General features: G+C 32.8%; 1 protein-coding gene across 3 annotated transcripts in view; it reads left to right on the forward strand.

The window, feature by feature from the left end:
* NELL2 (neural EGFL like 2) overlaps nucleotides 1–23,679 on the forward strand; it is a 179,462-nt gene that overhangs the window by 22,729 nt on the left and 133,054 nt on the right. For 2 of the 3 annotated variants that reach the window (XM_031940410.1, XM_031940411.1), the window contains 6 exons: nucleotides 9,252–9,425; nucleotides 9,515–9,611; nucleotides 12,277–12,349; nucleotides 12,513–12,595; nucleotides 12,901–13,029; nucleotides 13,905–14,007. In XM_031940410.1, coding sequence (XP_031796270.1) covers nucleotides 9,252–9,425; nucleotides 9,515–9,611; nucleotides 12,277–12,349; nucleotides 12,513–12,595; nucleotides 12,901–13,029; nucleotides 13,905–14,007 — 659 coding nt within the window. The remainder of the gene's footprint in view (nucleotides 1–9,251; nucleotides 9,426–9,514; nucleotides 9,612–12,276; nucleotides 12,350–12,512; nucleotides 12,596–12,900; nucleotides 13,030–13,904; nucleotides 14,008–23,679) is intronic. The other variant, XM_031940412.1, reaches the window with a different exon arrangement.

A 23,679-nucleotide genomic window follows, 5' to 3' on the forward strand; every position in this document is an offset into this window, starting at 1 on the left:
AGAATATTCACATAAATGAAAATTGCCTAAATTTGCAGAAGAGAAAATATCTAAATAGATCTATTTGAGAGAAATAAATTGAACAGTCCATAAATGAGCTTTCTAAGAGAAAAACACCAGGATCAGATGGGTTTATAAATGAATTCTTCCAAACATTTAAAGATCAGCTAATTCCACTATTTTAAAAATTACTTGATAAAGAAGGGATCCTACTAAACTCCTTTTTTGAAACATATGATAGCTATATCCAAAACAGAAAAAGTTAAAACAGAGAAAGAAAAATATAGAGCAATTTCTTTACTGACTTTAGGGGCAAAAATCCTAAATGAAATATTATTTTAAAAAATTAGAACAATATATAACAGATTATATGTAGTGACAAAGTGGGATTTATACAGGAATCCATGAATGGTTTAACATAAGGAAAACTATTAACATAGATGATTATATCAATAACAAACGTAGCAAACCATTTGATTATATCTAGAGATGCAGGAAAAAAACTTTTGATAACATTCAACACTCATTTCAATGAAAAACACTTGAAAATATTGGTATAAATGAATTTATCTAAAATCATCATCACTTTATTTGTAATGGGGGTAAGCTAGAAGCTTGTTAGTAAAGTCACATATCAAACAAATCAATATTATCATCAATATTATTCAATATTGTATTGGAAATCTTAGCAATAGCAATAAGTAAAAGGGATCAGAATAGAGAACAAAGTGATAAAACTGTCTCTTTTTGTAGACAATATACTTGGAAAATGCCAAAGACTTAACTAAAAAGTTGAAACAATAACTTTAGAAAAGTATCAGGAGGGCAGCTAGGTGATACACTGGATATAGCACCAGCCCTGAAGTCAGGAGGACCTGAGTTCAAATCTGGTCTCAGACACTTAACACTTCCTAGTTGGGTGACCCTGGGCAAATCATTTAACCCCAATTGCCTCAGGAAAAAAAAGAAAGAAAAGTATCAGGAAGTAAAGTCAATCCACATCAGCAATTTTCTATGTCACAAACAAAACTCTGCAAGAAGAGAGAGTAAAAAATAATAATACTCCATTTAAAATAACTCTATACAGTATAAAATACTCCATTTAAAATAACTCTGTACAGTATAAAATACCTGCCAAAATAAATCCAGCAACTATAAAAATTATTTATAAAAAATATTTTTAAACAAATAAAATTAAATTGAAATAATTGGAGAAATATTAATGGGCAGGACCAATATAAAAATGACATTTTTGCCTATATAAGTTATTACTTATGTATTCAATGCCATCCCAATTAAATTATTATAAAACATTTTAATGAATTACAAAAAGTAACGAAAAAATTCACTAGAAAGAACAAAAAGTCAAGAATATCAAAGGAAATAATATAAAAAAGGAAAGAAAGGATCTTTAACTGTATCACATTTTAAACTGTATCATAAGGTGGTAATTATCAAAACTAGCTAGTACTGGCTAGAAATAGAAAGATAGCTCAATGGAATAGAGTAGACATCAAATTTATAGCAATAAATAAACATAATAATCTTGTATTTGATGAGTGTAAAGACATAAGATTTTGGGATAAGAATTCATTATTTAGTAAAAAAAATAATAATACTCCATTTAAAATAACTCTATACAGTATAAAATACTCCATTTAAAATAACTCTATACAGTATAAAATACCTGCCAAAATAAATCCAGCAACTATAAAAATTATTTATAAAAAATATTTTTAAACAAATAAAATTAAATTGAAATAATTGGAGAAATATTAATGGGCAGGACCAATATAAAAATGACATTTTTGCCTATATAAGTTATTACATATGTATTCAATGCCATCCCAATTAAATTATTATAAAACATTTTAATGAATTACAAAAAGTAACGAAAAAATTCACTAGAAAGAACAAAAAGTCAAGATGGACACATAATCTAGATAAAAAGAGATATAACAAGAAAATTAGAAAAACATGCAACATATTACTTATTATGGATATGTCAACAATTTATAAATAAACAATAAAAAGCAAAGTTAGGTGTAAAATGGATTATTTTGATTACATTAAAATACAAAGATCTTGTACAAATAAAACAAATTTAGCCAAGATCAGAAGGAAAGCTGAAAATTGGGGGAAAGGAGACATTTTATAGACTATTTTGTAATGTTCTTATTGGTTTTTCTGGAGATCTTGGAGCAGCCTTCCTTTCAGCAGATTAATCACCACAAGAATAGCCAGGTGTTAAAGTCCAAATCTTTTATTATCTCCTTCACAATCTAATTTCCTTGCCTGGGGCCTGGCTAGCTTTCTTAGAGGCCTTCCAGAGTCTTGGTTTCAGTGGAGAAGCTAAGGAGGAGAGCCCTGCCACAACGGTGGTGTGAGATGGGATGAATGAATCTTTCTGAATCCAAGGGCTTGTGCTTCAGCCTCCAGCCATCACAAAGGTGGAAGATGGAATGAATCTGTCTCTCAGTCCCTTTTCTGAGTCTGTCTCTGGCTCAGACAGGCCTTGGTCTCAATGGAGAAATGAAGGGGGAGAGCCTGCCACCACAGTATTGGGAGATGTACTGAGTGAATCTGGCTCTTCCCTGGCTGAGTTTGTTCCAGCTTATATGCTCTACATTGAGTATAAACCAATCATTATATCACTAGGAAACCATTTTTTGTTGTAAGATTAAATCAATCATACTGAATTTAGAGAACTATTAAGCAGCATGCTAAACTACATAACCATTGTATCATCAATTCTGGGTGCCAATGAGCCATATTCGCCTTGTCCATCGCAGAGAGACAAAACAGACCCTTGAAACGAAGGAGAAGACCCAAGAAATATCGGGTGGTTTCGTTGCTCGTTGGTACCCATCTGATTCCTTCTCCTCCGATAGAGATATAAGCACACCCTCTCCCCCAAGCAGTTAACCTATCTGGTCCCTTCCATTCACCACTCTCTGGATCTCTCCACATCACTTGGCAATTATCTAAAGATAGTGGAGCTGCTCACGCTGGACATTGCCCTTCCAGTGGGTTATAAAGCCTGTCTGCTGGAGCTAATGCATCTATATGAAAAATTTAAAAATTAATGGTATAGAGAGTTAAATTTAGAAGTTCTCTAGGGTTATCTGTGGCTCCCCCTTTCTTTTGTTTTTGGAGGAGTGTCTTAATGTCTCTGTTTCTCCTCTCTACTATTGCCTGACCTTGAGGATTAAAAGGTATACAAATGATATGTAAAATCTGATACTGGGTACAAAAGTGTGCAAAATGTTTAGAAGTATATGCAGGTCCATTATCTATTTTTATTGCTTGTGACACATCCATAATTGCAAAGGTTTATATAAAGAATTCAGTGACCACTCGGGCTGTCTCTTTTGCTGCTGGTATTGCAAAAGTAAATTCTGAAAAGATGTCTACTACAATATGTATAAAAGACACACGGCCAAAAGATTTATAATGGGTCACATCCATTTGCCAAACTTCACTAGGTCTCAAACCATGAGGGTTCTTTCCTGGAGAGAACATAGAAGCATGTAAAGGATGGCAAGCTGTACAGCTTTTTACTATGCTCCTAGCTTTCCCTTTTGTTATCCCAAATTGTAAATGTAAAACTCAAACAGCCTGATGATATTTAGAATGAGATTCTTGGGCTTCCTGAAATAAAGGAGTATTGGCTAACTTAGTTAAAAGGCTATCTGCCTTTGAATTTCCATCAAAAATAGGACCTGGAAGTCTACTATGAGAGTGGACATGCAAGATATAAATTTTACCTGGATGCTTTCTCACTTGCTCTTGAAGTTCCTTAATATATATTAGAATCTGCAAATTTTATTTGGGCTGTGACAATTCTTTGTACCACACCTACCATCCATTTTAGAAAGCAATCTAGAATTAAGCTCCAAGATGCTCCGAGACTCAACAATGTCACTACTAGTTCTATTTCCAAAGATAATTAAAGGAAAAAGAAAAGCATTTATATGTTCTAAGATGTTTATAGCAACTCTCTTCATGGTGGTAAAGAACTGGAAATTGCAGGGATTAGAGAATGGTTGAACAAGTTGTCGTTTCTAATGTGTCTGTCTCTAGAGTGTGCAGGCAGGAAAGAAAATAGAGGAAAAAAGTCGTATAATAATTTTATTGTATATTTGAATGGAATAGCAAATTGTATATAGAAGTTTTGCATTGTCATCTGCAATCATCTTTTTTTCTTGTACTATGTTGTGGAAATTTTAGTTTTATTCTATTAATTAAAAATAAAATTTTAAATCATCTCTTCTTTATCAATATTCCAGGTCTGTTGTTTTTATTAGATATCTTACTTTTTTCTATTTTGCCTTTGTTTTCTTCTTTCTTGGAATTATTATCTTATACTTGAGTAATTCTAATTTTAATGGTTATTTTCTTCAGTAAGTCTTTGTACCTCTTTTGCCAAGCTATTGGTTATCTTTTCCTAAATTTCTGACATTTTTCTCATTTCCTTCCCCAATTTTTCCTTTTTCTTCTCATTTGATTTTTAAAATATTTTTAAATATATATATTTTTTAATCTCTTTAACTCTTATAGGAAGTCCTATTGCACTTATGTCCAATAGACATTATTTTTTGAGGCTTTACTTGTAGATTTTTAAAAATTCTTATCTTTTTGTGAGTAATGTCTTAAGCTTCTCTCTCTCCTCTGGAAGTCAGTTTCTTTTTTGTTGTTTGTTCATATTTTCTAGCTTTTTTCTTGACTGAGCCCTTTATGTAAATTAGGATTTTCTCGTGTCTGAAGGGTAGAAGGATGGTTAGACTGAGCTTCTATGGATAGATCTAGGACCTGTAGGTTTTTTTTTATTTTTTTTTGTTTTTTTGCTGAGGCAATTGGGGGTTAAGTGATTTGCCCAAGGTCACACAGCTAGGAACTATTAAGTGTCAAGGCTGGTGCTTTTTTCATTGCACCACTTATCTGTCCCCCATAGTACTTTAAAAGGTGGTGTTATCTGTGATGACCAGGTTAGCAACCTGGATACCTTAGAATCAGCCAGAGGCAGGATAAGCAAAAGTCCTTAGTCTTTATTCTTGGTCTTTAGAGGTGGGATTGAATTGGATAGAAGCAGAATCTCCACAACCTTCCTTTGTCTCCTGCCCAGAGTGACCCTGGCTAATCTTACTCCACCCCCTAGTCCCTCCTACAATTCTCTGTATATACCAATTATGGAGCCAGCATAGGATAGTGGGAAGGGCCATTTTCCAAATATATGCTTATAGAGTATTGTCCAGTTGGTAATTAGCCTTAAGTGCTCAGTTGTCCAGATCTCAGTGCATGAACTCAAGACTTTCAGCCCTCTACAGTCATCTGCAGAGAGTTCTCTTCATCATCTTTGTAGTCTGTGCTATGATTCTTACTCAGATAGAGTACCCAAAAATTGGGTAATAGACAAATGAGCTGCCAGTGAGGTCCAATTCTGCTCTTAGTGCTAGCACAGGAATTCTCTGTAGTATCTTTCTGATTTGGAGCTTAGTCCCCTTATTACTCTTGTCATTGCTGCTTTTGCTGTGGCTAGTGTGCTGACCAAAAAGCTGACTACTATATCTGGTACTGCTTCCTTTATACTTTTGTACTCTCTTTCCACCCTATTCTTAGTTGTGTATATTTTTACCCACCCCACCCATTAATTTATCTTCTATCACTCCTTCCCCTTCTCACATTAATATTATTTTACTCATCTTACCCATTACCTTATCTCCTCTTACCTTTCTTCCCTTCTCTTAGTAGTGTTTTTTTAAACTCACTCCATCATTACCTTATCTTCTATCAACCTTTTCCTACCTTCTCTCACCTTTTTCCTTAGTGTTTTTTCTTTTCCTTTTTCTCCTTCTAGTTCTTTATAGGGTTAAATAAATTTCTATACCCAACTGAACAATCAAGTTGTTCCCTCTTAGAGCCAAAATTGATGAAATCAAACTTCAGACAATGCTCATCCCCCTTCATTCTTTCTCTGGATTGCACCTTTTGCACCTCTTCATGTGAACTAATTTTACCATTATAATCACTCTTTCCTCTTTTTCCAGTACAGACTTTTTCCCACCCCTTAAAGTCTTTTTCTTTGATGTCATCACATCACAACTCCCCAATCTTTGTGATGTCCCCCTCTGTTTGCCCAGTGACAGATACAGTTCTCAAGAGTTACAGATATCATTTTCCCATCTAAGGGTATAAACAATTTAACTTTTAAATAATATATATTTTCCCCTTTTTATCTTTCTATACTTTTCTTGAGTCCTATATTTGTAGATTAAAATTTCTATTTAGTTTTTTTTTTCAGTAGAAATGATTGAAAGTCACTTATTCATTGAAGCTCCATTGCCTCTCCTGAAAGATGATGCTGAATTTATCTAGGTAGTTAATTATTAGTTGTAACCCTAGTTCCTTTGCCTTTCAGATTATAGTATTCCAAGTTTTCCAATCTTTTAATGTAGAAGCTGTCAGATCCTGAGTAATCCTGACTGTTGTTTCTTGACATTTCAATTGTTTTTGTCTGGCAGCTTGCAGTACTTTTTCTTTGAGATTGTAGTTTTGGAATTTTTCAACAAGGTTCCTTGAGATTTTCCTTGTAGGATCTCTTTCTGAAGGTGACTGATGGCTTCTTCCATTCAATATTTCCCCCTCTGTTTCTAGAATATTGTGGTAATTTTCCTTAATAATTGGTAATTGTAGAACTGTACATTTGTAGAATGCTATCTAGGCTCTTTTTTTGATCATGGTCTTCAGATAGGCCAAATATTTTTAAATTGTCTCCTCAGATCTATTTTCCAGTTTAGTTGTTTTCCCCATAAGGCATTTCACATTTTCTTCCATTTTTTCATTCTTTTTAGTTTCTTTGATTCTTGCTGTCTCACAAAGTCATTAGCTACCATTTATTTGCCCTATTTTAGTTTTTAATGTGTGATTTTCTTCAGTTAGCTTCTGTATCTTTTTTTTCCCATTTGGTTAATTCTACTGTTTAAGTAGTTGTTTTCTTCAATTTTTTTTCTTTCCTTTTCTAAGCTGTTGACTATCTAATGCATACTTATTATTTCCTTCCTCCTTTTTCTTCTACCTCTCTTATTTGCCTTTTAAAGTCTTTTATGAGCACGTCTAAGAAGCTTCTTTGGGCCTGAGACCAATTCATATCATTCTTTGAAATTTTCTCCATGGACATTCTGTCCTCGTCTGAATTTGTGTTTTGGTCTGCCCTATCACCATAGTAGCTTTCTATGGTCAAGGTTTTTTTCTGTTTCTTGGTCATTTTCTTTCCTTTTCTTTTGGTATTTCCTCTTTTTTTTTTTTAACTTTTTTTGGTCAAGCTCTGCTCCTGGGGCAAAAAAGGGTGCTATCCCAAAATTCCTGTGCAGCTCTGAGTCTTGGCTTTGACCCAGGGGTCCCTTGTGTTTGAAAGGGAATAGCTTTGCCTGCTCTTTTCAGGAAACACCCTGATTTCCCAGAGTTTGCCTTCTGAACTGGGACTGGAGGCTGCCCCACTGATTTGTTCTTCTACCTGACTCTGGACTGAGGGTCTTAGTTGCTGACTTGCTGTGATTGAGACTCTCTCACCAGCTTTCCCATAATCTATCTGAGCTGGTCTGAACACCTTTTTCATCACAGTGAGACTGACCTTTCTTGAAGATTTTTCACTCTATCTTGAGCTGGAGAGAAAAATAGTTTTCTTTATTTCATTTTTAGTTGGTTTGAATTATTCTTTTTTGGTTGTTTTTGACATAATTCGATTTTCCTTTCTTTTTTTTTTTTCTATCACAAGCTGATCACCTATTTTGTTGTAGTCAGGTCTTTAGAAAAGTTAGAAATCTCTGGAAATTACTGCTGGAGGAAAGAAGTTCATATATTTTCTCAGTTGAAAATAGCAATTTTACAAAACTTGGCTGTAATAAGGACATTAAAACCTTCACAAAAATTTAGGAAAGCAAAAATGTCTAGTTTTGGAGAAAAAAATAGGTGATCAGCTAGTCTGATAGAAAAAAGAGAAGAAAATCAAATTGGTTCAAAAATAACCAAAACCTATCCTTCATAACTCCATTTATGAACCTTAAAGCATTGCCATTCTTAGAAGATGCTAATTTCTTTTTCTTCTATTACTCTGCACATAGGCTCCTTTAATTGTTCAAATGTATTTGTTTCTTTTGAAACAAAAATACTCTTTTTCTCTTGATTCCGCTTGTATTTTAAATTTTCTATTTAGTTCTAGCCTTTTCTTCAAGACTGCTTGGAAATTCTCTATCACTAAAGAGCTATTTTTTTTCTGGAAAATTATGTTAATTTTATAGAGGGAAAAATGGACCTTTCTTTCATATAGTATAGCACCATTATATGTAGTGGAGATTAAGAAGAGACCTTTCTAGTAAGAGCAATGGTAAATAAGAATACCTATTTTCACTGTTAGTTTTTATATAGTGCTGGAAACATTACCTAAAGAAACAGGGGTGAAAAAAGCTAATTGAGGGAATAAAGAAAGAAAGCGATATTATCACTTTTAGTGGACATTTTGATTTTTTTATTTAGAGAATTCTGAAGAGTCAATTTAAAAATTATTGAAACAGCAACTATAGCTATATTCTATAGAAAACTTCCATGTGACTCTGGACCATTCTTTTTAAAGGACCATGCCTTTTTTGTTCTGTTTCTATATAATATCTGACCTGGCCTGGGATTGGCACAGAGAACTGCCAAAGTCTTGTAGTCTCATAGGAAAAGCTTCAAGAGTAAGTTCTCCTCAATAAAACTTATTTAAAATCATGCTGGCATGGATTGCTCCTCTGCCTCTGATATCTTAGTATTCTTTTCCAGGTGGAAATATAACTGAATGACCTGCACTTGATACCCAAAGCATTATTAAAGAGAAGATACCTTTTGGCATAATAATACAATAGAAATTAAATGACTTTTGCATGTTGATTTCTAATATTTTTTTGTTAAATTTTTATTTACTTAATGTTTGCTGAATTGAATTTAACCTAAATATCTTTTTTTTTTTTTGCTACCAGTTAGATCTATTTCTTTTCTGTCATGATTAGAAATAAAGAATTAGAGGCTTCTCATGTCCATATAATAGCTCTTTAATATGATTATTAAAGTAGGGTTAACCTCCACCTTTACTTCTCCAGGTTATTCTCCTAATGCTTAATCAAAACCAAATTATTCATGTTCCCATTGATTATTGTATCAAATATTTCCACTGTGATAAGAATAGTTTATAATGTAACTCTTCATTTGTGCTACAGATACCTGGAACTGGAAAGCAGTGGTCATCGAAATGAAATCAGATTGCATTACCATTCAGGCAGAAAACAAACTCAAACAGAAGTCTTTCCTTACATTCTGGCTGATGATAAGTGGCACAGACTCTCCTTAGCCATTAGTGCCTCACATTTGATTTTACATGTGGATTGTAATAAGTAAGTGCAAACTGATTGTATAGAATAATTGGGATATTATAGAGTGAAAACAAGAAGTATGCTTAATTTCCCATTTTTATTTTATGCAGAATTTATGAAAGAGTGGTGGAAAAACCATCCATGGATTTGCCTTTAGACACAACATTTTGGCTAGGACAAAGGAATAATGCACATGGTTACTTTAAGGTAGGATTTCAAGGAAAAAATAAAGTTAAATAAGTGTATTATGTAAATTCTTTCTGTATGAAGAATGAGCAAGACGATTACTTTTACAAGGAGTGGATTTTCATTCATTTTAGCAGTTTACTCTATCATTTTTCCAGAAGGGGAGGACAATTTTTTTTCATTTTTAATTGTGTTTTATTTCACAGGAAAACTTTTTCCTCATTTATATGTTTAATTTTTGTAATTAATTGGACACTTATGAGATAACTAAGAAAAGAAATTCAAGTTAATATGATTTTCAATATGGCAAAAATGTTATTTGAATATGTTTATATATTCATAAACATCCTCATCTTCATCTTCCATATTATCTTTGAGACTTCTTTTCAGATGTTGTTAATATTTGGACAAGGCTTTTCATCACTTATTCTTTTTTTCCTCCTTGAAACTTAAAATGCTATGGAAAAACAATGATAAATAAATAACATGCTACAGATATCTAGTATATCCACCAAAACATGAGAGTAGTCATGAATTTTCTAGTACATCTAATCCACCAAAATTTTAAAACCATGAATCAGAGAGATTGTGACTTATTTAAATTTACTCTAATACTTAATTGAATGTTATGTGCCATATTAATAAAACTCTTGGGGAGAATTAATGTTTTAAAAGGAAAAGTAATAACAAAAAAAACTTAGATTGAGACACAAGCATTAGAAAGAAAAAATAATTACAACAAATTTCACTTCTGTAATTTAGTCTATAAAATTAATAATTCTGTTATAAAAATGTTTTATCAAAGTGACTATATCTCATTTGGAATAGACAGTCAGATAGGTAAATAGATAGATCCCAACATTTCAATGGTAAATCCCCTAGACATGGGACAATGTTTACTTTAATATGCTTTGAGGTGCTTTTATAATTGACTGTAATTGGTCAAAACATCTAAAATGTTTTGACCATGAACTTTACTATATGTCATTAAATTTTGTACATTACTTTTTTGGAGATGATTTAACTTTTACATACCTAGTAGATTTAGTCTACCAAGCATAGTTTTCACAAAATAAATAAAATTTACTTGTAAAAAACTAATCTTGGGACACCTGGATAGAGCAGCCACCCTGGCATCTGGAGAGCTTGAGTTCAAACACAGCTCAGACCTTCATACTTCTTAGTTGGGTGATCCTGGGCAAATCACTTAACCCCAATTGCCTTGCAAAAAAACAAAAACAAAAACTAATCTCAAAACGTGACCTTGAAGTTGAAAAGAACTCAACAAAAATGGCAATATCTATTGAAGGGAAGCTGCATGTTTCAAATTTCAACAGTTGACAACCTAAAATGTCCAAATTCTAATAGTATATATATATATATATATATATATATATATATATATATGTACATATAACAAATTTGTATATATAGAGAAAAATATGCTGTATATATAGAAATTATACACACATAATTTCTATATATTATAATAATAATAATACTGTATTATGAACCAAGAAATTTGAGGAGCACTGAATTTGGCAATTGATTTTGATTCTGCTTGTGAATCAAGTGAGCTATCAATTTAAAAATATATATATGGAAGTAGTGAGAAATAACCAAATTACTTACTCAAAAGAAAAAATGGATTGTATCTAATAGGATGACCAATTTCAAACTATTTTTTACAAATTTTATTCAATTATTTTTGCTGAGGCAATTGGGATTAAGTGACTTACCCAAGGTCACCCAAGTAGGAAGTGTTAAGTGTCTCAAACCAGATTTGAACTCAGGTTCAATGGTGCTCTATCCACTGCCCCACCCAGCTGCCCCACTTTTAAAGTATTTTATCCATTGCTCTTAGAAGTCTGGTAAATAAATACGTTTGCTTTGATAACTAAGGATTAATATAAATTTTACCTGTAAGTTTGTAATAAATGTTCTGGGTAAAACATTGAGTTTCATGCTAAACTTCCTATTCTCTTAAAGTCTTGTCAGAATATCTCTTTGCAATTGGTAGATATCCTGTTCTTTTGGAATCAAGAAATACTTGAAAATAAGAACTAAGACAAAGATCAAAATAATAAAAAAAGGATACCTAAACAATCATAGTATTTGTAACTGTTTTTCTTTCTTTTTTCTAGCACAAATGTAAAATTTTATATCTCCCAAGTAGCATTTTTATGTATAAAGAAAAAATATAATTATCTGTGAAATTACAAATCTCTATAATTATATAGCTTAACTTTAACATATATAAGGGTATACATATAATATATTGTCTTTGTTGTGCTGATTTTGGTTCTTTTAGAAATTTGTGTCTGCATCAGAGCCTTTAAAATCAAGAAAGCTTTTCATATTGCTTTTTAATAGATCATTTTCAAGTTTTACTGCAATGGCCAACTAAAAACAATATGTCCAAATATATATTACTGACAATTGTAACATTATATTTAATTGTAAAACTTAAAAATATTGTCAACAAGAGTACATGCTTGATGGTATTTTTTAATATGTGACTGAATTGTAGAAATGATGTATTCAGAAAAAAAATTATTTCTAAAGTAGTTTTTTCTCTGTATTCCATTTATTTTTTGAAGAACCTTGATGTACATAATTTGACAGATTAAAATAAAATATATGTGTATATCTACATATATTCATATGTAAATTTTTTCATACACAGGGAATAATGCAAGATGTGCAATTACTTATCATGCCCCAGGGATTTATTACTCAGTGTCCAGATCTTAATCGCAGTAAGTCTGTTAATTCTTGAAATGTGTAATGAAAAGTATGATTCTTATTTAATTTTGTCCTGCAAATTAACTTTAAAATTGCTCCTATATATTAGGGGTCAGCACAGACACCCAGAAAGATCTTGTAAATAGAACTTGATAAATGCAGTGTTTGTAATTCCAGCGTGTCCAACTTGTAATGACTTCCATGGGCTTGTGCAGAAAATAATGGAGCTACAAGACATTTTGGCCAAAACATCAGCTAAGGTAATATTTTTTTAAGAAACAAAGATTGGATTTAGAAAACACTTAGGGTTCGCTTGAGTTTCATTTGCAACTTCTGGTATTCCCACAAAGAGCTTTCCAAAATAGAATTCAAGATAACAAATATGAACATTTTTCTTAAAAGTTTCTCTGAAGAATACTATTTAGAATTTTATAATTGAAAAGACCCCTTAGTATACCTTTTATCATTTATATTACTCTAAAAACAAATGTTTGCCTTGGAGAGAAATGTTTTAGATTTTTTGATAGTTGTTATGATGAGCACTCAACCCATGTTTATGACACAGCTATCCCATGCTGAACAGCGGATGAATAACTTGGATCATTGCTATTGTGAAAAGACCTGCACTATGAAGGGTACTACCTACCAAGAATCTGAATCTTGGACAGATGGCTGTAAGAACTGCACTTGCATGGTATGTCTGAAATTTTAGTGGAATCTAAAGATTTCATATGGCCTCTATCTTTTCTCTTAAAATTTATGAAGTCAATATGATTGTAAAAATTTTAGGATAGATTTCCTTAAGAATTCTATGCTGCCTACAAGTGTATCAAATCTTAATGCATTTTGTATAATTTTTAAAATCACTTTCTATGTTATCAAAACAACTATAACTTGTAAAATGCTATTAAAATAGAGTTTTGGTGAATACTTGCAGTTTTTCTTGGCAAAGATATTGAGGATTTGCCATTTTTTTCCAGCTCATTTTACAAGGGGGAAACTGAGGCAAATACGGTTAAATGACTTGCCCAGAATCGCATAGGAAGTGACTGAGAATAGATTTGAAGTCAGGTCCTCATGACTCCAGACCTGACACTGTAATCATTGCATCACTTAAACCTACATATGAATATATGTGTATTGCATTCTAATATATGTATATATTTACATAAAATGCATATCTCTCTATATATTAGAAACTGGTTAGATGTTTCTTTTTGACGTTCTACTTGTCATGTACATACATTACATATATATCTTTCTCTAAAATATATACATGTATCTATGTAAACATATATATATAATTAGAAAGAAATTATATACCTGTGAAATTCAAATTAGGATAATACACCTCCATGTATATGAAATAAAAAGATAAATATTTCTCTGTAAAATCTATTCAGGGAGGTAATTAGCAACATTTTATGCTGTTCAGGATTATTATAATTGAATTATAATTTAACTCAATATGTATTGAATACTTTAATATTTAAGTAGCAGATTAAATATACTTGAAGATTGGGAAGCTAGAATTTTTGTCCAACATTACTTATGTTATTTTCTTCTTAGAATGGCACCATCCAATGTGAAGCACTGGCCTGCTCATTTCCTGATTGTCCACCTAAGTCTGCCCTTGCCTATGTGGATGGCAAATGCTGTAAGGAATGCAAATGTGAGCATGAACTTTTAGCTAAGTACTTTTTCTGTCTAAAACAAGAGTTTGAAATTAGAAATATTCAAATATCATTATCTAAATCTGGAGAAACTTCACAACTCCCCCAAAGTATGGAAATAAGGATACCACCTTCTCCACTTTAGGCTCTTAGCCCTGCTCACTCCAATTTAACATTTTCTTGTCCTTATGACAAATCAGAGGAAATATGGTTTGGATGAATCATTTTTCTGAAGATAAAGAGATATCTTGCACAGTATTAGAAGTAATTTGTCATTTAAATTTCAAAATATTTAAAGGATAGAGCACTTTATTATCCACAATAATCAAATTAAACCATGGTTTTCATGATTCAAAATGGCAGATAATTCATTGATCTGTGAGTATGAGACAATGAGAAATAAGATATTATTAAATAAATGCTAGAGTGGACTGCAGCCATGGCCCTTACCTAGCAAAAAGGACTTGTGAATTTCCTTGAGACTGGACATATAAATTGGGGTATCATTTGCCTAAAAATGGTAATTAAATCCCTTGGAATTAATGAGTTTAACAAGTGATATAACAGAAGGAAAATAGGTCAACAAAAAAGGAAAAGGAACCACATATACAAAAATATTTATGACAACTCATTTTATGTTGGCAAAGAATTTGAAACTGAAGAATGCCCACCACTGGACATTAGTTAAATAAATTGTGATATATGGTTCTCATAAAATCGTGTTGTGCTGTTAGAAATGATGAAGGGCCTGGTTTCAGAAAAATCTTAGGATACATATGAATTGATACAAAGTGAAGTGAACTGAACCAGGAGAACATTTATTTGCTCAAAGTTCTTAAAACCATATTGCTTTTACTGTATATACTGGTTTCTTGGTTCTGCTCATTTCGCTCTTAATTAACCCCAAGTGTGGGAGGAGCCAAATGGAGAGAGACAATTTGGAATTGAAATTAAAAGTAAATAATTATAGAGAGAAAAAAGAAGAGGGACCAAGACAGAAACTTCAAGCACACCTTTGATTAGTGGATGTGACGTGGATAAAAACTCAGTAAAAGAGACTGAGAAAGAGTGGGCAGAGAGATGTGAAAAAATATGGATAAAATAATGCACCAAAAACCTGGGGAGGAAAGAGTATACAGGAAGAGAAGCTACTCAACAATGTCAAATGCTTCAGAAAAGTCAAGAACCATAAGGTTTGAGGAAAAGAAAGAATTCACTGAAAACATTAATATTTCAGTTGGTGACTGAGGCAGAAGCTAAGTTATAGAAGGTTTAGAAGAGATTCAGAGTTGAATTGGAGGCAATCAGTGTAAATGACTTTCTCATGGAATTTAATTAAGGGAAAGAGGGTGAGGAAAGGGAGTGACAATGGTGATTTGAGAACAGACAAAATTTGGCACAGCCTCCAAGGAGAATTGGAAGAATAGAATTAATTTGTTAATTAAAGAGGAATACCATTAAATGCATTTCTATATCTCTCCATTAGCTAAATCTATTCTTTTGTGATTTATTTTACATAGTTCAGGCATTAAATTAAATGAGATCTCAGATTATTTCTTTTTTGGAAGAGTATAAAAAAAAGGGGAATCATAAACATGATCTTCCAAAACATGATTCAAAAGTGGTGGAGAAGGTAGATAATCTAGGAGTTAGGTCTATTTTTCATTCTTAGATTCCTGTAATCTTTTCTTCTTTCTGTCAATAATTTATCGATATCTTTTGTTTTTAAGACATATTAATTTGTGATTTGAAAAAATTCTAGCTATTCACTGAAAGCTTCCTTTTCTCTTCTCTCTGATAACAACCCCCAACTATCTCCTCCCTTACTTCAGTCCAGGATGATCCTTCTTGGCAAATCCAGCCTTTCTATATGTAACCTTTATCTCTTCTCATCTATTTTCTCTAGCAGATTATTCCTATTATCATTTCTACTTTCATGTTTTTCTAGCTATTGGTTGTTTTCTAGCTGCTTAAACCACATTCATGTTTTTTCCCACCCTTATTACATAATTACATATATCATTAGGTGCTTCCATTCCTGCAAGTTATCATAACATAACTCTTTTCTCTTTCTCAACCATCAGATTTTTTACAAATGCTCTACATTTAAGGCTTCCACATCTGCTTCTCTCACTATTTTCTTATGTCTATAATCTGACTTCTGACCCCATACTTCAACTGAAATTGCTCTCTCTAAAGTTAGCAATGATCTTTGGATTTTTAAGTCAGTGTTTTTTCTTCAGTTCTCTTCCTATTTGACTTCTTACCACTGTTAATCACCTTTTTGTCCTGGATATTGTTTTTTTCTGGGTTTTTTGGTGATATATTTTGACTGGTTCTTTTACCTGAATAACTACTTTAGTATCCTTTGTGGTACCTTCATCTATGTCACATGTGGTACCCCAAGATTCTGTCCTGTAACCTTTTTGCTTTTCTCTTTACATATATGTAGCAGGTAGTGTGCATATGTATATATATTTGTGTGTGTGTATACACACACACACATATACACACATTGATATGCGTATATGTCTTCCTATTCCGCCCAAAATGGAAGCACAGTAGTCTTTCATGTATATATTTCCACTGCTAATTAGTATGGAAGGTTTGATATGTTTTATTATCTATCTAGATCACTTCATACCTCCTTAGGTAGTCTAGTAGCCCTCTGTTCTTAGGAGCTAATCATGTCATCACTTAGTGGACACATCCCATAGGCTTCATACACTAAAGTTTATGTGCTTTATTAGCCATAGCCACTCTAGCAGCAGAGATTGTAGGCAATGTCACACCATCTTGCCATCTTTAATGAAATTATCTATTGTTTTCATAATTTTTTCTAATTATCCATTCTTAAGAATTAAATTATTTGGACTCCAATTAAATTTTAATTCTTTTTTTCCCAATTTTTTGGTGGAATATAACTTTAATTCCATTTTGATCAATGAATGATATTTTAAATTTATAAAATAAAAAGATTTCCATAACTAAGTATAAACAAAAAGATGATTGCACATAAAACTGCAAATCTATTATATAAAACTTGCTATTCCTTTTAAATATATAGTGAAGTTGTAAATTTCTTTCTTTTCCTTTTTTCCTTTTCTTTCACCCTGTCCTAGAGATTGCTACCACTAGACCCAAATATGTATGTATATGAACATAAACAATACATATGTATATACACATGTGTATGCAAATATACACACATAAATATATGTGTGTAAAATCATTCTATACATATTTCTATTTATCAACTCTTTCTCTGGAGGCAGATAGCATCTTTCTTTATTTGTCCTTTATATTGAGAATTTATAAGCAATAAAATGATTTATTTGCTCAAAAGTCTTAAAATCAAATTGCTGTTACTGTACATACACTGGTTTCTTGATTCTGCTCATTTCACTCAATTATTTTGTGCAAATCTATCCACATTTTTCTAAAATTATCAAGCTCATCATTTCTAATTACACAGTAGGATTCCATCACAATTATAGACCATACTTATTCAGCCTTCTCTTGATTGACAAATGTCCCTGCAATTTCCAGTTCTTTGCTACCACAGAGAACTGTTATAAATACTTATAGAACATATATATTATTTTCCTTTTTCCCTTATCATCCTTGAAAATAGATCTAGTAATGGGCATTGCTAGGTCAAAAGGTATAGGCAGTTCAATATTTCTTAGGGAACAATTTCAGATTGTTTTCCAAAATGGTTAGATAAGTTCACAAATCCAGCAATGATGAATAGTGTTCCTACTTTTTCACATCCTTTTCACCATTTTCCACTTTTCCTTTCAATCATTTTAGCCATTGTGGTAGGTATAAAATGATATTTCAAGGTTATTTTAATTTGAATTTCTCTAATCAATGATTATTTAGAATACTTTTTCATATGTGTATAAATTGTTTTGTTTTTATCTAAAAACTACTTATTCATATTTCTTCACTATTTATCAAATGGTGAATGACTTGTATTTTAGATTCAACAAAACTCTATAGATTTGAGATATGAGACTTTTATCTGAGAAGTTGTCTATAATTCCCCCAAAAACTTTTCTGCTTTCCTCTTGATCTTGACATTTGTTTTATTTACATAAAAAAAATTTTTTTAATTTAATGTAATAGAAATTATTCACCTTATATCTTACTCTGCCCTTTATCACTTGTCTGTGCATAACTTGTTCTCTTTTCTGTAAGTATGATAAATAATATGTTCCATGTTATGCCAATTTTCTTGTAATATCTCTATTTATATCTAGGTCATATTTCCATTTTAATCTTATCTTGGTAAATTATATAAGATACTAGTCTATGCCCTATTTCTGCCAGATTTCTTTCCAATTTTCCCTACAATTTTTTTGTGAAATAATGAATTCTTATGCAAAAATCTTAATTTCTGCTTCTCACTTTAATTCCATTCTGATCAGCAAATAATTTAATTTTATGCATTTGTTTATGAATTTTTATGCCTTAAAATATGATTAATTTATGTAAACTTGTTTTGCACTGGTGAGAAAAATGTGCAATGTTTTCTCTTCTTATTCAACAATCACAAGATATCTGTCATATCTAACTCATTTAAAAATCTTCTTTAGACCCTTAACTTTTTCTTGTTTTGTTGGTTGTTATTGTTTTACTTTGTTTTGTTTTGTTTTGATTTGGTTTGGTATTGGTTTTGGTTAGATTTATCTAGTTCTAAAAGGAGTACATTGAGGATTTCAATTATTATAGTTTACTGTCTAGTTGTTTCTGTACTTGGCTTTTCCTTTAAGTATTTAAAGATTTTGAGGTGAATATATATTAAGTATGGAAATTAATTCTTTGTCCATAATAACTTATTATAATGGAGTTTTCCTATTTATCTGTGTAATACTGTATATCTTGCTGTTGCCTTCTTTGAGATAAGAATTACATTAATTAATACTCTCAAACAATGTGTGAATCTAAACTCCTTACTTGAAACTTCACCTTCAGCTACTTTTGGGATAAGATTATCTGAAGGTCAAGCTTTTGTTTTGTAAGCACTATCTTCAGGTAACTTCTGGTCTCAATTCTATTACCTAGGCCATGTGGTCATCTTCTCACCATACTGAACAGCAGTAGGATTCAGCAGCCCACTGTGTGTCTGAGTAGTATTTTTAAAGCCTGTATCATTCATGACCTGAAGGAGGAAGAGGATAGAAAAGGTGCCTTAAAAATTGTATGCTTCTCCTAACCCTAGCCTGTTTACCCTGACATTCAGGGATCCCACTCAGTGGTTGAAATACATACACAAATGTACAAAAACTTTTGCAAATGTGACTTTACTCACCATTGGTACTTGGTACCCTTAAGGACAACATGAAATTCAGTAGACCTGAAAGGTGAACACCTGCTATTGTGAGAGAACTCTGCAAGTATTACATTCAAATAGCAGCCCTCAGTGAAACAAGGCAGGCAAATAAGGCTAGCTTTTCAAAGTCAGAGCTAAATGCATGTTTTTTGGAATGGCCACAGAGATTAAGGAATGCTTTGAAACTGGCATAGGTTTTATAATCAAAACTAATCTAATCGACAAGTTTGTGTACTTCCCAAAAGGAATGGACAACAGACACATGACAATGTGATTGTCTCTTGTAGGACAGTTCTACAAGTCTCTGGGAGGTACCATGCCGCCATCATCAAAGCACATGTTCCCAACATGATTATTTCTGATGGGGTTGAAGAAAAAAAAATTTTTTTGTAGGCTTGCCCAGTTACATTTATTTATTTATTTGTTTGTTTGTTTGTTTATAATAATTATAATTTTTTATTGACAGAGCCCATGCCTGGGTAATTTTTTACAATATTATCCCTTGCACTCACTTCTGTTCCGACTTTTCCCCTCCCTCCCTCCACCTCTCCCAGATGGCAAGCAATCCTATACATGTTAAATATGTCATAGTATATCCTAGATACAATATATGTGTGCAAAACCAAACAGTTCTCTTGTTGCACAGGAAGAATTGGATTCAAAAGTTAAAAATAACCCAGGAAGAAAAACAAAAATGCAAACAGTTTACATTCATTTCCCAGTATTCTTTCTTTGGGTGTAGCTGCTTCTGTCCCTCGTTGATCAATTGAAACTGAGTTACATCTTCTCTTTGTCAAAGAAATCCACTTCCATCAGAATACATCCTCATACAGTGTCATTGTTGAGGTATATAATGATCTCCTAGTTCTGCTCATTGCACTTAGCATCAGTTCATGTAAATCTCTCCAAGCCTCTCTGTATTCATCCTGCTGGTCATTTCTTACAGAACAATAATATTCCATACCATTCATATACAACAATATATCCAATCATTCTCCAATTGATGGGCATCCATTCATTTTCCAGTTTCTGACCACTACAAAGAGGACTGCCACAAACATTTTGGCACATATAGGTCCCTTTCCCTTCTTTAGTACCTCTTTGGGGTATAAGCCCGGTAGAAACACTGCTGGATCAAAGAGTATGTACAGTTTGATAACTTTTTGGGCATAGTTTCAAATTGCTCTCCAGAATGGTTGGATTCATTAACAACTTCATCAACAATGCATCAGTGTCCCAGTTTTTCCGCATCCCCTCCAACATTTGTCATTATTTTTTCCTGTCATCTTAGCCAATCTGACAGGTATGTAGTGGTATCTCAGAGTTGTCTTAATTTGCATTTCTCTGATTAATAATGACTTGGAGCATCTTTTCATACGGCTAGAAATAATTTCAATTTCATCATCTGAAAATTGTCTGTTCATATCCCTTGACTATTTATCAATTGGAGAATGGCTTGATTTCTTATAAATTAGAGTCAATTCTCTATATATCTTGAAAATGAGGCCTTTATCAGAACCTTTAACTATGAAAATGTTTTCCCAGTTTGTTGCTTTCCTTCTAATCTTGTTTGCATTAGTTTTGTTTGTACAGAGGCTTTTTAATGAAGAAAAATTTAATGAAGAGTTGGAGACCCTCATCATCAATATGCCAAAAGAAGACAAGCTCATAAATTCCGAGTGACTTTAGTGCAAGAACAGACACAGATTACCAGAAATAGCAGGGAAAAATGGATTCCAAACTAGCAACAGCAACAGTCATTAGTACTTTGCATCTTCCCATCACCAATATTGACTTTCATTTACCTAAATGCAATAAAACTTCATGAATGCATCCTTGCAACAAACATTGCCATTTAATAAACTAATTATAAGGAGAAGAGAAAGATAGGATGGGAGAGAGATGAAGGTACAGAGTTCTAGACTAATCATAGACTTATCCTTTCCAAATTAAACATTCACATTCAACAAAAGTTGCAGCCCCAAGGCGCAGATTAGAGCCTTTCTTTGAACACAGACAGTTCATTGATAACTTGGAAAAACAGCTGAGACAATGCATAAAAAGGAGTGGGCATATTTCTGACACTTGGAGTATAGCACCTCATTTAGTCAGAATATTTGCAAACAACATTATTTTGAAGAAAATTATGAGGAAATTCAGAAGTTGTTACACACAAAAATGAGAATTCCACAGAGTTTACCAGCAGGATAGTTCATCCATCTCTAAGAAGACAGCATTTAATTCCACCAAAAGTAAAATGTAATTGCCTGTTAGAGATTTGCAGGATTCCTGACTCAGCAAGAAGGGAAATAAAATTAAATTAAATTTAAAATAAAATAAAATTATTTTATGATACCTGGAAGGGTATTTATGAGCCAAAGACTATGGTACATCTCACTTACTCAGTGCTGATAGAATTACATTGATTAGTGACAAAGATATGATCCTGGAGAGACAGGTTAAACACTTCCATCGTGTTCTCAACAGACTATCATCAATTCAGGCTTTTGACACTGTCATTTGTCAGTGGAAAATTATGGCAAAATTTGTTTGTCTGGAGAAGTGCATCAATATTATACATCAGTTTCATGATGGCATACTTGCCTGAATTCTGGATAATGGATGATGCTTTTATGCTTTCCAAGTCACCAATAAAGTGAAGCAATGCTTTTTAGCCTGTTTTCAGCAATGTTGATAAATGCTTTCAATGAGGATGAAGACAGTGTCAAAATCGGCTACCACTTTGATAGTAAATTATTCAACTTGAAAAGGCTACAGTTTAAGACCAAAGTGGAAGGAGAGTTAGTACACGATTTTTTATTTGCAGATGATTGTGCACTAAATGCAGCCTCTGAGGCAGAAATGCAAGAGTATGGGTCAGTTCTCTGCTGCTTGTGCTAATCTTAGCCCAACAATTAACACCAACAAAACACAGGTTCTCTACCAAACAGAACCATTTGTTACAAAATGGAGAAATTCCGGATGCTGTGGATAAGCTCACTTCCTTTGCCAGTATACGTTCCAGGAATGTTCACATAGATGGTGAGGTTGACATGTATTGCCAGAGCTAGTTTAATGTTTAGAAAGTATGGGAGAGAAAAAGTACTAGACTGCCTATCACATTAAAGGTCTCCAGAGCCATTGTTCTCACTACATTGCCTGTAAAATCTGGACAGTATACCAGCGATATGCCAGGAAACCAAATCATTTCCATTTGAATTGTCTTAGGAAGATTCTGAAGATCATCTGGAAAAACAAGGTACCAGACACTAAGGTCCTCTCTCAAGCTGATGGCAAGCTTGCAAATTCTGCTGTAGAAAGCACAGCTCTGATGAGATAGTCTCACTGTTCAAATGCTAATTGTCAAATTTGTCAAAAAGACCATTTTATGGAGAACCCACACAAGGCTAGAATTTACAAGGAGACCCCCTTGAAATTTGATACAAAGATTCCCCTCCATCCCCCATTTAACCACTTCCTTCTTACTTATAAGAATTACTGTTGCTTGTACAAAACCTTTCCAGTTTCAGGTCTCTCTTCTGCTGTAAACATGTTCTTATGTCCCTTCTGTTACTTTACTTTAATCTTTTGTTAAGGTGGCCCTTTTATCACTGATTCTTTTTCTTTCCCCTCTAATCCTCTCTTCTTATTGGATATTCTGCCTTCTCCTCAACTAGTACCTTTTCTTAGTTTTTATATTTAATTTTTGGTGACCCTTTTCCAAAAACATTTTTTCTTGTTTTCTTTATTATCCATTTTCTATTTCTGCTTAACTCTAATGCCTAGTTTCCTGATTAATGACTCCTATAATTATTTGGTTTCTCTCTTTTTGCTATATTTTTCTTACAAACAAGGTTACCAGGACAATGCTCTCCATTCTATACTCTCCTCTGAAGGTGCTTTCTGTCATTGCCATTTGCTCTACCGTGGCAGTTTTCCTTTGTGCCACACTTCCAGTATAGTGTCAATTATTGCAGGTGCCAGTGAGGACACTGCTCCATAGGTGGGTCCATTCTTCTCACATCTTTGATTATGCGGCCCACCACTAATCTGCATCCTCTCCAGCTGACTATTTTTCTATAGTTACCTTGTGTTTATGCTCTCCTACTTCTCCAGGTTTCAGGGATTTCAACACTTACCTTTTCCCTCACCTCATAGAACAAGTAGATTTTTAAAACACCATACTCCCCTAAGTCTTAGTTAGTGTAATGTCTAAATCTTTCCTGACCATCTATCTTTCTTCACTTATAGGAACATTCATCAGTGGAACCTCCTCCACCTCCATTGTAATGTCTCCTTCCTTTTCCTTCCATTTTATTCTCTCTCCTTTCTC

This window comes from Sarcophilus harrisii, chromosome 5 (genome assembly GCF_902635505.1).
Source record: "Sarcophilus harrisii chromosome 5, mSarHar1.11, whole genome shotgun sequence".
Classification (NCBI taxonomy): Eukaryota; Metazoa; Chordata; class Mammalia; order Dasyuromorphia; family Dasyuridae; genus Sarcophilus; species Sarcophilus harrisii.